Consider the following 13,426-nt stretch of genomic DNA (forward strand, 5'->3'; position numbering starts at 1 on the left):
AGAGTGTAACTGCACCTGCCCATCCCTCAAATAAGGTCTAATAATATGGTGTGAAGTTTGCAGAATGTTCAGAGACGTTTGAGGGTCAGAATGTTGCAAAGTATGAGAGGAGTCTGGGGAGAATTACCATTTTTGACAGAGCAGTTCAACTTCAGTGGATAAGTGGAAGGGAGGTTTAAGTGATCTGATAGCTCTCCCTGTGTTGTCCTTCAAAAGGATTGCATGTTTGTTTGTCGTATAATTGTATGCCTAGATACTTTATGGTGAATGTTTCTCATTGCAAGGGTCTTTTACCCAGGTATATTGCTCGTTCTGGCATGGTCTTTACCCTTTATTATAGAGCTTCGTACCACGGTGAGAAAAAATCCGGGAAATGAGTCCGAGGCCTTGCCTCTTTTTAGGGATTTAACAGTGCAGCTAACCTCTTCACAAAAATGATTTGCTGCCTGTTCAGGCCACAACTTCTGGAAATTGAGGTGATTTAAAGAATGTTTCAAATACTTCATTGAACTGAAATTCTTGGTTCATTGAACTATGATTGATATGGTTTAGTCAATCATAGTTTGCCAGAAGTCTTTGTAGCGTGTTGGGGATTGTAGTCAAGGGAGCCTGACCATACCAATGTGCACCTTAATGCAATTTTGATTACATTCTGTATTGCATTCCTACCCTGGTATTTTGCCCTGCTGTGGCCTTAAAGTACTTCTGGTCTTGTAAACGACGATCACTGGGCTTGGTAATGTGTGTGTGTTGGTTGTCTGTGTTCTGAGTACTTGCTCCCCACACTACCGCTCTGAGAAGCTTGTAACTGCTAGCCTTCGCCACCTTGAGAATAAAGGGCGGTACTGGCCCAGTTGCAGAGGATTTAGTAGTTCTTACCAAATGACCTCAGTCACCATTGTTGTGGCCCAGCATCACCCAGCTGCCCTCTGAACACCAGTATGGGTCTGAGAGTACGCGCTCTTGCTAACAGTCTAAGTCAGACACTTTTGCAAAGCTGTGAAAACTCCAGTAGCTGCAGATTTCATATGTAGGCCACAACTTTAGGCTCAGCTTTAAGAAACAATGCTTTTGTAGCAGTTGTCTGTAATGCTTAGCCCCGTGTACATTTTTTTTATAGCAAAACTTTACTTCAATTTGAAATAATGTTTGGATGTTATTTTTTTAAACAAAAATAATGTTAACACCAGTGAGAGCATTTTTTCTACCAGCGCATTTGTTGCAAGAGCTTTCTTCTCTGACAGTCCTGCACCCTTTTTATGGGCGAGCACAAAGTGCTCCGTCCATTCTGTTATCTCTTTGGGCTTGAAACCTCGCCCATGCCACGTCAGGCACTTACATTGGTTTGTGGGCTTGCCTTTTAAAATCTGCTTGCTTTCATTTGTGAAAGGCATGCATACGTCATGCCTTTTTTTCCGGTGTTGAGCCCACCTACACAGCACCGGTAAAGTACCCAAAAAATCTGAGGCTCGATGTTTTCAGCCTGGAGGCCGGGCTACTTTATCTGTTTATTTTCCACGCAGTGCAATTGCACTGCATTTTACATAGCGCGCGCAGGCTGCTTTTTTTTTTTTGCTTTACAACGCTAATAGCTCTAACTCGAACAAATGCGAGACCCGTTGCATTGCAAGTGCTTGTACTTTTAAGCCTTTATGCAGAATAGACCATGCTCTATGATAAATTTGCCACTTAATCTAAACTTGTGTGCTCCTTTGTTCCCATTTCAGAGCACATACTTAGTTACGCATGCTCATTGGGTTAGTTAGTTCACTCTGGTGAGGTAGACACTGTAAGCTAAAGTTTCATCATTATTTGATGCAGGAAGAATTTGTGCCTGCACTTAGATTTAAATCAGTGTTGTGAGTTTTATCTCTCTTACTGAGAGTTAACAATCTAGTGTAGTGGTACACCTTCTACTATTCCAACCATGCTAAGAACGAAGTTGCCATTCGTAGCTTGCCTTTTAAAAATTAAAACAACCCTTGTGAAAGACATAAAGAAAATAATGTGCTGCAGGTTGCAGTAATGATGCAGTAGATTGTTTTTTGCAGTGTGTAGGCAAAAAAAAGAAAGGCAAGTATATGACAAACCTGTATGTGTTGCATTCATTTGCTTAGATATCACAAGCTTGGCCTTCCAAAACTGAAGTGAGCGGGGTTGCAGTCATGAATGGTTTTACTGGTTACTTGTCCACCCTTTCTCCCCAGTTTCTCTCTTCAGACTAATAGACTATTTTGTCCTGATGGTATTTTAGCTGACGAGTGTGTTCTTTTAAGAAATCACAAAAAAAAATGGTGCCTCGACTGTGTATCCTACTTGCTTCTCACATGGTCCCTGACCAGTGTGATGTATTCGTGTAGTTCAATATTGTACCTAGCTTAAGAGCCTGAACACTGTTTAGTGCCACGCAGTGACTCCTGGATGCAGATGATGAAGGTATATTATTCTGAGTTTACTGTGATTTCGTTTCAAAGTAAACGCACTGATGTATCCAGTACTAAGGGAAAAAGGGGGGCAATTAAACTTTGTGCTCTAGCGTTATTGCTATTTGTGACTGTTTCTTGTATCACAGCCTTTGTTCATCCCCTTGATTGGAACACACAGTTCTAAAAGCAGAGTTGTTTTTATTATTTATGATGGTGTGTTGTTTATTGATATACATAAATGTATGTCTTTCTCTTGTTGCCCACAGAAAGCCGCCCGTCTACCAAGAGGACCAACACTGACCTTCCGTGTTACTCAGGTGTGTATTTGATGCCAACACCTTCCGTTGTTTTCATTGTGTTTGTTTTGGTATTGACCTTGGAGTGTGCTGCACATGATCTAAAGTGTATTTCTTTATTTCGGTACTTCAGAGCACCCTCTACCAGTGTGTTGTTGGTTATTTCACCTAGTTGAGACACCTGTGGTTGGAGGTAGTGGGTACTTCTTGTTGCACGTAGTTAATTTCAGCCTTCATCTGCTTGGAGTGACGTGTTTCAAGCCATGGGCCGACAAGATGCAAATGATGAAAGCGTGTAGTTATGAGATGACTGTGATTTCTTTTCAAAGTAAACGCACTGATGCATCTGTTCATAAGGAACTTGTTAACTATTATTGTTGACTATACTTGTCTTGGAATGGTGCTAATTTCCTCAAGATCATCCCTGCCAGCCAGCATGGACGACTTTTGTTATTGCTACGAGGGTGTGCCCAGGCTGTTGTAACATTGGCCCCTGTTTCATAAATCTCTTCCTTAGATTAGTTGAAATGTGTAGTCTAACTTTCTATTTAAATTAAGCTGATCTACGTTATTGTCATTCTTTAACCCCTTCGCTGCCAGGCCTTTTCCCCCTCCTGTGGCGAGCCTTTTTTTGGCTATTTGGAGCAGTTCGCGCTTAGGCCCTCATAACTTTTTGTTCACATAAGCTACCCACGCCAAATTTGCGTCCTTTTTTTCCAACATCCTAGGGATTCTAGAGGTACCCAGACTTTGTGGGTTCCCCAGAAGGAGGCCAACAAATTAACCAAAAAACAGTGAAAATGTCGTTTTTTTTTTCAACAAAATGGGAAAAATGGGCTGCAGACGAAGGCTTGTGGTTTTTCCCCTGAAAAGGGCATCAACAAAGAGTTTGCGGTGCTAAAATCACCAGCTTCCAGGAACAGGCAGACTTGAATCAGAAAACACAATTTTTCAACACAATTTTGGCATTTTACTGGGACATAGCCCATTTTTACGATTTTTTTGTGCTTTCAGCCTCCTTCCAGTCAGTGACAGAAATGGGCATGAAACCAACGCTGGATCCCAGAAACCGCAACATTTCTGAAAAGTAGACAAAATTCTGAATTCAGCAAGGGGTAATTTGTGTAGATCCTACAAGGGTTTCCTACAGAAACTAACAACTGAAAAAGAAAAATATTGAAATTGAGGTGAAAAAAACATCAATTTTTCACTACGTTTTACTCTGTAACTTTTTCCTGCAATGTCAGATTTTCGAAAGCAATATACCGTTACGTCTGCTGGACTCTTCTGGTTGCGGGGATATATAGGGCTTGTAGGTTCATCAAGAACTCTAGGTACCCAGAGCCAATAAATGACCTGCACCCTGCAGTGGGTTTTCATTCTATGCCGGGTATACAGCAATTCATTTGCTGAAATATAAAGAGTGAAAAATAGGTATCAAGAAAACCTTTGTATTTCCAAAATGGGCACAAGATAAGGTGTTGAGAAGCAGTGGTTATTTGCACATCTCTGAATTCCGGGGTGCCCATACTAGCATGTGAATTACAGGGCATTACACACTGTCTTACATTTGGAAGGGAAAAATGTACAGAAAAACAAGGGGCAATAACACTTCTTTCGCTATTCTATGTTCCCCCAAGTCTCCCGATAAAAATGATACCTCACTTGTGTGGGTAGGCCTAGCGCCCGCGACAGGATATGCCCCAAAACACAACGTGGACACATCACAGAAAACAGAGCTGTTTTTAGCAAAGTGCCTACTTGTAGATTTTGGCCTCTAGCTCAGCCGCAACCTAGGGAAACCTACCAAACCTGTGCATTTCTGAAAACTAGAGACCTAGGGGAATCCAAGATGGGGTGACTTGTGTGGCTCGGACCAGGTTCTGTTACCCAGAATCCTTTGCAAACCTCAAAATTTGGCTAAAAAAACACATGTTCCTCACATTTCTGTGGCAGAAAGTTCTGGAATCTGAGAGGAGCCACAAATTTCCTTCCACCCAGCGTCCCCCCCCACGTCTCCCGATAAAAATGATACCTCACTTGTGTGGGTAGGCCTAGCGCCCGCGACAGGAAACGCCCCAAAGCGCAACGTGGACACAGCCAAATTTTTGAAGGAAAACAGAGGTGTTTTTTTGCAAAGTGCCTACCTGTAGATTTTGGCCTGTAGCTCAGCCGCCACCTAGGGAAACCTACCAAACCTGTGCATTTCTGAAAACTAGAGACCTAGGGGAATCCAAGATGGGGTGACTTGTGTGGCTCGGACCAGGTTCTGTTACCCAGAATCCTTTGCAAACCTCAAAATTTGGCTAAAAAAACACATGTTCCTCACATTTCTGTGGCAGAAAGTTCTGGAATCTGAGAGGAGCCACAAATTTCCTTCCCCCCCCAGCGTTCCCCCCCACGTCTCCCTATAAAAATGATACCTCACTTGTGTGGGTAGGCCTAGCGCCCGCGAAAGGAAATGGCCCAAAACACAACGTGGACACATCACATTTTTTCATAGAAAACAGTGCCTACCTGTGGATTCTGGCCTCTAGCTCAGCCGGCACCTGGGGAAACCTAGCAAACCAGCGCATTTTTGAAAACTAGAGACCTAGGGGAATCCAAGATGGGGTGATTTGCGGGGCTCTGACCAGGTTCTGTTACCCAGAATCCTTTGCAAACATCAAAATTTGGCCAAAAAACACTTTTTCCTCTCATTTCGGTGACACAAAGTTCTGGAATCTGAGAGGAGCCACAAAATGCCTAAAATAAATTTGAACCCCCGCTCCCACCCGCCCGCCCTGCCCAGGAGCGACCCTTGCCTACGGGGTTGCTCCCCCTGCGTGACCTCGGCGCCAAAAAACAAATCCCCGGTGCCTAGTGGTTTCTGCCCCCCCCCCCCCCCCCCCTGGTGGCAGATCGGCCTAATAATAGGCCGATCTGCCCCCGGGGGGGGGGGGCCCGAAAAGGCCTAAAATAAATTTGCATCCCCCACCCCCCCACCAGGAGCGACCCTTGATTACGGGGTCGCTCCCCATGCGTGACATTGGCGCCAAAAAACAAATCCCCGGTGCCTAGTGGTTTCTGCCCCCTTGGCGGCAGATTGCCCTAAAATCGACCAATGGTCTAAATACAGTTTGCCCCCCCAGGGGAGCGACCCTTGTCTGATGGGTCGCTCCCCATCTCTAAAAAAACCAAACAAAAATAAAAACACACAAAAAAAAATTGCCCTGGCGCCTAGAGGTTTTTGCCCCCCCCCCGTGGCAGATCGGCCTAATAATAGGCCGATCTGCCCCCAGGGGGGGCAGAAATGGCCTAAAATAAATTTGCATCCCACGCCCCCACCAGGAGCGACCCTTGCCTACGGGGTCGCTCCCCCTGCGTGACATTGGCGCCAAAAAACAAATCCCGGTGCCTAGTGGTTTCTGCCCCCTTGGGGGCATATTGACCTAAAATCGACCAATCTGCCCCCAAGGGGGGCAGAAATGGTCTAAACACAGTTTGCCCCCCAGGGGAGAGACCCTTGTCTGATGGGTCGCTCCCCATCTCTAAAAAAACAAACAAAAAAAAAAACACACAAAAAAAAATTGCCCTGGCGCCTACAGGTTTCTGCCCCCAGTGGGGTCAGAAATGGCCTAAAATAAATTTGCCCCCCCAAACCCCACCCCACCCCCGGGAGCGACCCTTGCCTACGGAGTCGCTCCCCCTGCGTGACATTGGCGCCAAAAAACAAATCCCCGGTGCCTAGTGGTTTCTGCCCCCTTGGGGGCAGATTGACCTAAAATCGACCAATCTGCCCCCAAGGGGGGCAGAAATGCTCTAAATACAGTTTGCCCCCCAGGGGAGCGACCCTTGTCTGATGGGTCGCTCCCCATCTCTAAAAAAACAAACAAACAAAAAAATTGCCCTGGCGCCTAGAGGTTTCTGCCTGGCATACAAAATAATTTTGTCCCCCCCCCCCCCCCCCGGGGGAGCGACCCATGACTACGAGGTCGCTCCCCTTGCGTGACGGCGCAAAAAAAAAATCCCTGGTGCCTAGTGGTTTCTGCCCCCCTTGGGGGCAGATTGACCTAAAATCGGCCGATCTGCCCCCAAGGCGGGCAGAAATGGCCTAAATACATTTTGCCCCTCCAGGGGAGCAACCCTTGTCCAAGGGGTCGCTCCCCATCTGTAAAACAGAAAAAAACAAAAATTCCTGGTACCTAGTGGTTTCTGCCCCCCTTGGGGGCAGATCAGCCGAATCAAAATAGGCTGATCTACCCCCCAGGGGGGCAGAAATGGCCTAAAATAATCCCCCCGCTCCCCAGGGAGCGACCCTTGCCTAAGGGGTCGCTCCCCTTGCGTGAAATTCACGCAAAAAAAAACTCCCTGGTGTCTAATGGTTTCTGCCCCCCTTGGGGGCAGATTGGCCTCATCAAAATAGGCCAATCTGCCCCCAAGGGGGGCAGAAATGGCCTAAATATAATTTGCCCCCTAGGGGAGCGACCCTTGCCTAAGGGGTCGCTCCCCACCTAAAAAAAAAAAAGGAAAACATAACAAAAAGTAAAAAAAAAAAAAGAAATGATCCCTGGTGCCTAGAGGTATCTGCCCCCGGGGGGGGGGGGGCAGAAAAAGCCTTCCCAAAAAAATGCCCCCGCTGGGAGCGCCCTTGCCCAAGGGGTCGCTCCCGTTGCGTGAAATTCGCGCAAAAAAAAAACTCCCTGGTGTCTAATGGTTTCTGCCCCCCTTGGGAGCAGATTGGCCTCATCAAAATAGGCCAATCTGCCCCCAAGGGGGGCAGAAATGGCCTAAATATATATTGCCCCGTAGGGAAGCGACCCTTGCCTAAGGGATCGCTCCCCACCTAAAAAAAAAGAAAACATCAAAAAAATAAAATAAAAAAAAAGGTCCCTGGTGCCTAGAGGTTTCTGCCCCCAGGGGGGGAAGAAAAGGCCTTCCTAAAAAAATGCCCCCCCTGGGAGCGACCCTTGCCCAAGGGGTCGCTCTCTTTTGAAAACTTCATTGAAAAAAAAAATCCCTGGTGTCTAGTGGGGTTTCAAAAGCTGGATTGCAAGCAATCTGGCTTTTGAAACCTGTGAGAAACTTCAAAGGGAAGGAAATACATTTCCTTCCCTTTGAAGCCTCTCGGGGCCTCCCCCATGGGATTGAAAGAGAAATGCTTTTCTCTTTCAATCGCGCTGGAAGCTCTGCTTCCAGCGCGATGGGGGAGACCCTGTGACTAATCAGCTCGCACTCGCGCGCTGACGTCACAGGGGGGGTCGGGGTGGGAGGGGAAGGGCTTCCCCTTCCATCCCTGACTTGGGGGGGGGTGGGGGGGAACCCCACAGAGGGAGCGCTAGCGCTCCCTCTGGGCTCTGTGCACAGGACGTAATGGTTACGTCCTGGGCACAGCAGCACTGTGCCTCAGGACGTAACCATTACGTCCTGGGCACAGAAGGGGTTAAAATGCATAGAACAAATCAACAGGTTTGCCAGAATGTAGACTGACAGTAACCACGTCCTGTTTCTCCACTTCCTGCGCCACCACACTTCTCTTCTTGGATGCCTAGTCAACAGAGAGGTCATTCATGAAAGAAGTAGATATAGCTGTTTCCTTTCACCTTCATCAAGCACTTGTTGTGGAGTTCAGACCCACTGTATTGTGAATGAAGCCCTGGATGGTCGTACCTGGCTGGTCCATGTTGTCCAGATGCTTTTTTTTCCATGAACACCTTTAAATAAACACATTTCCCCAAAGTTGTTCTTGCATCAACTCACTTGCTGCTATGGTTTGTGCACAGCATCAGGCAACTGCCTAATGGGGAGGATAATTTATCGTAGTGTTGTAATCTCTGCAAAATGCAGCTCCTGAGAACCACAGTTGCCAATCTAATTGCATACAGGGTCATGGTATGTTTTAATCACTTTATTGTACTTGAATAGGCCGTCTCAGTAACTGTCCAGAGTCATGTGCTTTTACTTTTTATATTGGCAACATGCCCTCTGTTTAAATTCAGTACCCTAATCTATTTGCTGTTGTCCTCTTTGCCAACCCCTTCTTTCTTCATAGTATTCCCTGGTCAAGGATGTGGTTTCCTCGCTGAAACGCCACAGGATGCATGAGCAGCAGTTCACACATCCGCCTCTACTGATTCTGAACAACTTCAGCCTTCCAGGCATGCACATCAAGCTCATGGCCACTGTCTTCCAGCACATGTTCCCCTCCATAAACGTGCATAAAGTAAGTGTTGACATCAAATGTAGGGCTCCCCTAAAGTACAGTTGCTGATCTTACTTGGTTTCTTAGTTGAACTCTTTCTTGATTAAGCACCCCCCTCTTAAATGGTATATGTATATTTTTCTCATATTGCTCTTGTTGCGAAGATCGGAATCTGGTGCAAATGATAAAAATATGTAGTTTTGAGTTTACAGTGATTTCTTTCGTTTTCCCAAAGTTAAATTCACTGATGCATCCTCGAAGAATAATTGTTGTCACCTTTGAGCGGTGTTTTGATTTTTAGTCTGAGTCTCTTGGGCGCTGGCTGAGTTAGTCTTGGCCAGTTTGTAGCTAAACCTAGAAGAAACTTCTAAACAACAGGGTCTGTTACGATGTAGTCTTGTTTCTTATGGTGGATTCCATAATTGATTTTCCTGCCTTTTCGACACAGGTAAGCCAGATTGATCTGAGTTTATGTTCTTGTCTCGAGTAGAGCTTTTTTCCTTGCAAATGCTGGTTCTATGCTGCTAGCTCTGTTTAAAATTCTGGTGAGTTGCGCTCACACTAATTTTGGTGTTCACAACGTGTATCACCAATGGGTGTCACTCTGTCCAGGTTTGTTGAAAAGTAAAAAAAAATTTAACAAAATAAAAATCAATGCAACTGGGTTGCAGATATGGAGATTTGGGTGTTTTTCAGGCATTAATGTAATTTGATTGTACTCTCTGAAGATTACAGCTTATGTGGCTGAAACGTGTTGACACTGAACATGCTACTTCATGTAGTAGGTTCCACGATTCATCTTGGTAGAGGGTAATTAAAAAAATATATATATCTGCCTCTAGGATTTTACTGTCTTTGAATTTTTGTTTACTTATATCTTGGTCTCTGTCATTTTTTGTAGATTGTGTGTGTGTGTGTGTGTGTGTATATATATATATATATATATATATATGTGTGTGTTTGATGGCATGTGTAGCTGCAGATACACATGCTGTGCATTATCCTGCCATCTAGTGTTGGGCTCGGAGTGTTACAAGTTGTTTTTCTTCGAAGAAGTCTTTTCGAGGGACTCCTCCCTTTCGGCTCCATTGCGCATGGGCGTCGACTCCATCTTAGATTGTTTTCTTTCTGCCATCAGGTTCGGGTGTGTTCCTCTACGCTCCGTGTTTCGGTTAGGAAAAGATAGTTATCCATCGGAAAATTCGCCGTTATGGTTTGCGCTCGGTACCGGGTTAGTGCTAGCACATCGACACCGAAGAAAGAAAAGTTCTGGCAGCCCTTCAGGGTTTCCACGTCTCGGCGGGGCCTGGTCGGCCCGACCGCTTCCATCTTCAATGCTCATGGACCGGACCCCCTTCCGCTTCTGCCCCAACTGCCAGGCAAAGTATCCTTATACGGACCAGCACTTGGTCTGTAATCTGTGTTTGTCCCCCCGAACACAAAGAGGATACTTGCGAGGCCTGTCGGACATTTCGATCCAAGAAGACACTGCAGGATCGTAGAGCTCGAAGACTCAAAATGGCATAGACACTGGCCGGACACACCAAAGTCGAAGAAGAGGAGACATTCTCCATTCGGACTCAGACGAGTCAAGAGAGTGAGCAGCCGAAGACGCAGCAAACCGTGAGTAAACCAGCCCCGGCAAAAACTCACTCGAAGATCACAAAGGCCCAGGGGACGCCACCGCCAACAGGCCATGGCTTTACCCGAAAACACGGTGACCATACATCGGCACTGAAAAAGGCCTCCCAGCAGCCAAAGACATCCGACTCCGGTCGAGATACCATCTCCGAACAGACTCTGCCCGATATACCGGCTCCGAACAGACTCGCCACCCAGGGTTCGGCACACCGAAAGTCAAAAAGGTTTCTTCGGAGCCGAAAAAGACTTGCGAAAAAATTTCGGTACCGAAACATTCTTCCTCGGAGCCGAAACAAAGCTCCTATACAGAGGAACAAGGCCTTTCCACACACTTACAAGGCCACAGATTTGAACAAGAGCTGGGCATGGGAGTGCCTGACCATACCCAAAGAAGGCTCCATATCCAAAAGCACACAGGGAAAATCAGAACTCCTCCTCCAATCAAAATGAAGCGGAAGCTTGCATTCCAAGAGGTGGAAATGCAGCCAAAGGCAAAAGTGGCTAAAGAGAAAACTCCGCCACAATTTTTTCCACAACAATCACCAATACATTCGCCACATCTGTCCCCGGTAGCAACACCCCCAATGATGCAGTCACCAACGCACACAGGGATGAGTCCAGATGACCCGGATGCATAGGATTTGTATGATGCACCGGTCTCTGACAATAGTCCCGAATGCTACCCGGCAATACCTTCACCACCTGAAGACAGTACTGCTTACATGCAAGTGGTTTCCAGGGCAACTACATTTCATAATGTAGCATTGCATGCAGAACCCATAGAAGATGACTTCTTGTTCAACACCCTGTCATCTACGCACAGCCAATACCAAAGCTTGCCAATGCTGCCAGGCATGTTAAAACACACTAAACAGGTGTTTTAAGACCCAGTCAAAGGCAGAGCCATCACGCCTAGGGTGGAGAAGAAATATAAACCTCCCCCTACTGATCCTGTGTACATCACACAACAATTAACTCCAGATTCAGTGGTAGTAGGAGCAGCTCGAAAAAGGGCGAACTCACAAACTTCTGGAGACGCACCACCGGCTGACAAAGAAAGTCAGAAATTCTATGCCACAGGCAAAAGGGTGGCAGCACAGGCAGCCAATCAATGGCGAATTGCCAATTCTCAGGCTCTTCTAGCAAGATACGACAGGGCACATTGGGATGAAATGCAACATCTCATTCAACACCTTCCCAAAAAGTTCCAGAAACGTGCCCAACAGGTTGTCGAGGAGGGCCAAAGTATCTCCAACAACCAAATGAGGTCGGCCATGGACTCAACAGACACGGCGGGCAGAACAGTAAACATGGTGGTAACCATTCGGAGACACGCATGGCTATGAACCTCCGGATTTAAGCCCGAAATTCAGCAAGCAGTGCTAAATATGCCATTCAATGAACAACAACTATTTGGGCCAGAGGTGGATACAGAGATAGACAAACTGAAGAAAGACACTGACACGGCCAAAGCCATGGGCGCGCTCTACTCCCCACAGAGCAGAGGCACTTTTAGGAAGCCGGACTTTAGAGGGGGGGTTTCGGGCCTAGACCACGGCCTTCTACCTCACAAGTCAGACCCATATATCGGGGCCAATATCAGAGAGGAGGTTTTCGAGGACAATATAGGGGTGGACAGTTCCCTAAAACAAGAGGGAAATTCCAGAGCCCAAAAACCCCACAAACTAAACAGTGACTTCAACGTCACAAACCCCCACCACACAACACCAGTGGGGGGGAGACTTACAGATTATTACCACAACTGGGAACACATAACTACGGACGCGTGGGTCCTAGCCATTATCCAACATGGTTATTGCATAGAATTCCTACATTTGCCACCAGATGTGCCTCCAAGAGCACACAACATGTCCAAACAACAATTAGATCTCTTACAACTAGAAGTCCAAGCATTGTTACAAAAAGAAGCAATAGAACTAGTACCCAACCATCAAAAAGGAACAGGTGTTTACTCCCTGTATTTCCTAATTCCAAAAAGAACAAAACACTGAGACCCATATTAGACCTCAGAACACTAAATCTTTACATCAAATCAGATCACTTTCACATGGTGACGTGATTCCCTTGCTCAAACAGGACTACATGTCAACATTAGATCTCAAGGATGCTTATTTCCACATAACCATACATCCTTCCCACAGGAAATACTTGAGGTTTGTAATCCAAGGCGTGCATTACCAATTCCAAGTGTTACAGTTCGGCATAACAACAGCCCCAAGAGTATTCACAAAATGCCTTGCAGTAGTATCTGCTCACATCAGGAGGCAGCACATGCACGTATTCCCTTACTTAGACGATTGGTTAATAAAAACCAGCACTCGGCAACAGTGTCTTCTACACTCAAAATACGTCATAGAAACCCAAACTAGGTTTCTCTATAACTACCAAAAATCACATCTACAGCCGTGCCAAATACAACAGTACTTAGGAGCAACAATCAACACACAAAAAGGGATTGCCACTCCAAGTCCACAAAGGGTACAAGCCTTCCAAAATGTAATACTAAACATGCACCCAAACCAACACTATCAAGTGAGGGTTGTAATGAAACTCCTAGGCATGATGTCTTCATGCATAGCCATTGTCCCAAACGCAAGACTACACATGCGCCCATTACAACAATGCCTAGCAACACAATGGACACAAGCACAGGGTCAACTTCAAGATCTAGTGTTGATAGACCGCCAAACACACTCCTCACTTCAATGGTGGAATCCTATAAATTTAAACCAAGGGCGGCCATTCCAAACCCCAGTGCCTCAATACGTGATCATAACAGATGCTTCAATGATGGGTGGGGAGCACACCTCAACCAGCACAGTATACAGGGACAATGGGACGTTCAACAAAGGCAACTGCAT

General features: G+C 46.1%; 1 protein-coding gene across 1 annotated transcript in view; it reads left to right on the top strand.

Moving 5' to 3' along the window:
* The window catches only part of PPAN (peter pan homolog), a 121,585-nt gene that overhangs the window by 18,174 nt on the left and 89,985 nt on the right, over window positions 1–13,426 (top strand). The window contains exons 4-5 of the mRNA XM_069231810.1: window positions 2,693–2,743; window positions 8,754–8,924. Of these exons, the coding sequence (XP_069087911.1) occupies window positions 2,693–2,743; window positions 8,754–8,924 (222 nt within the window). The remainder of the gene's footprint in view (window positions 1–2,692; window positions 2,744–8,753; window positions 8,925–13,426) is intronic.

This window comes from Pleurodeles waltl, chromosome 4_2, assembly GCF_031143425.1.
Source record: "Pleurodeles waltl isolate 20211129_DDA chromosome 4_2, aPleWal1.hap1.20221129, whole genome shotgun sequence".
Classification (NCBI taxonomy): domain Eukaryota; kingdom Metazoa; phylum Chordata; class Amphibia; order Caudata; family Salamandridae; genus Pleurodeles; species Pleurodeles waltl.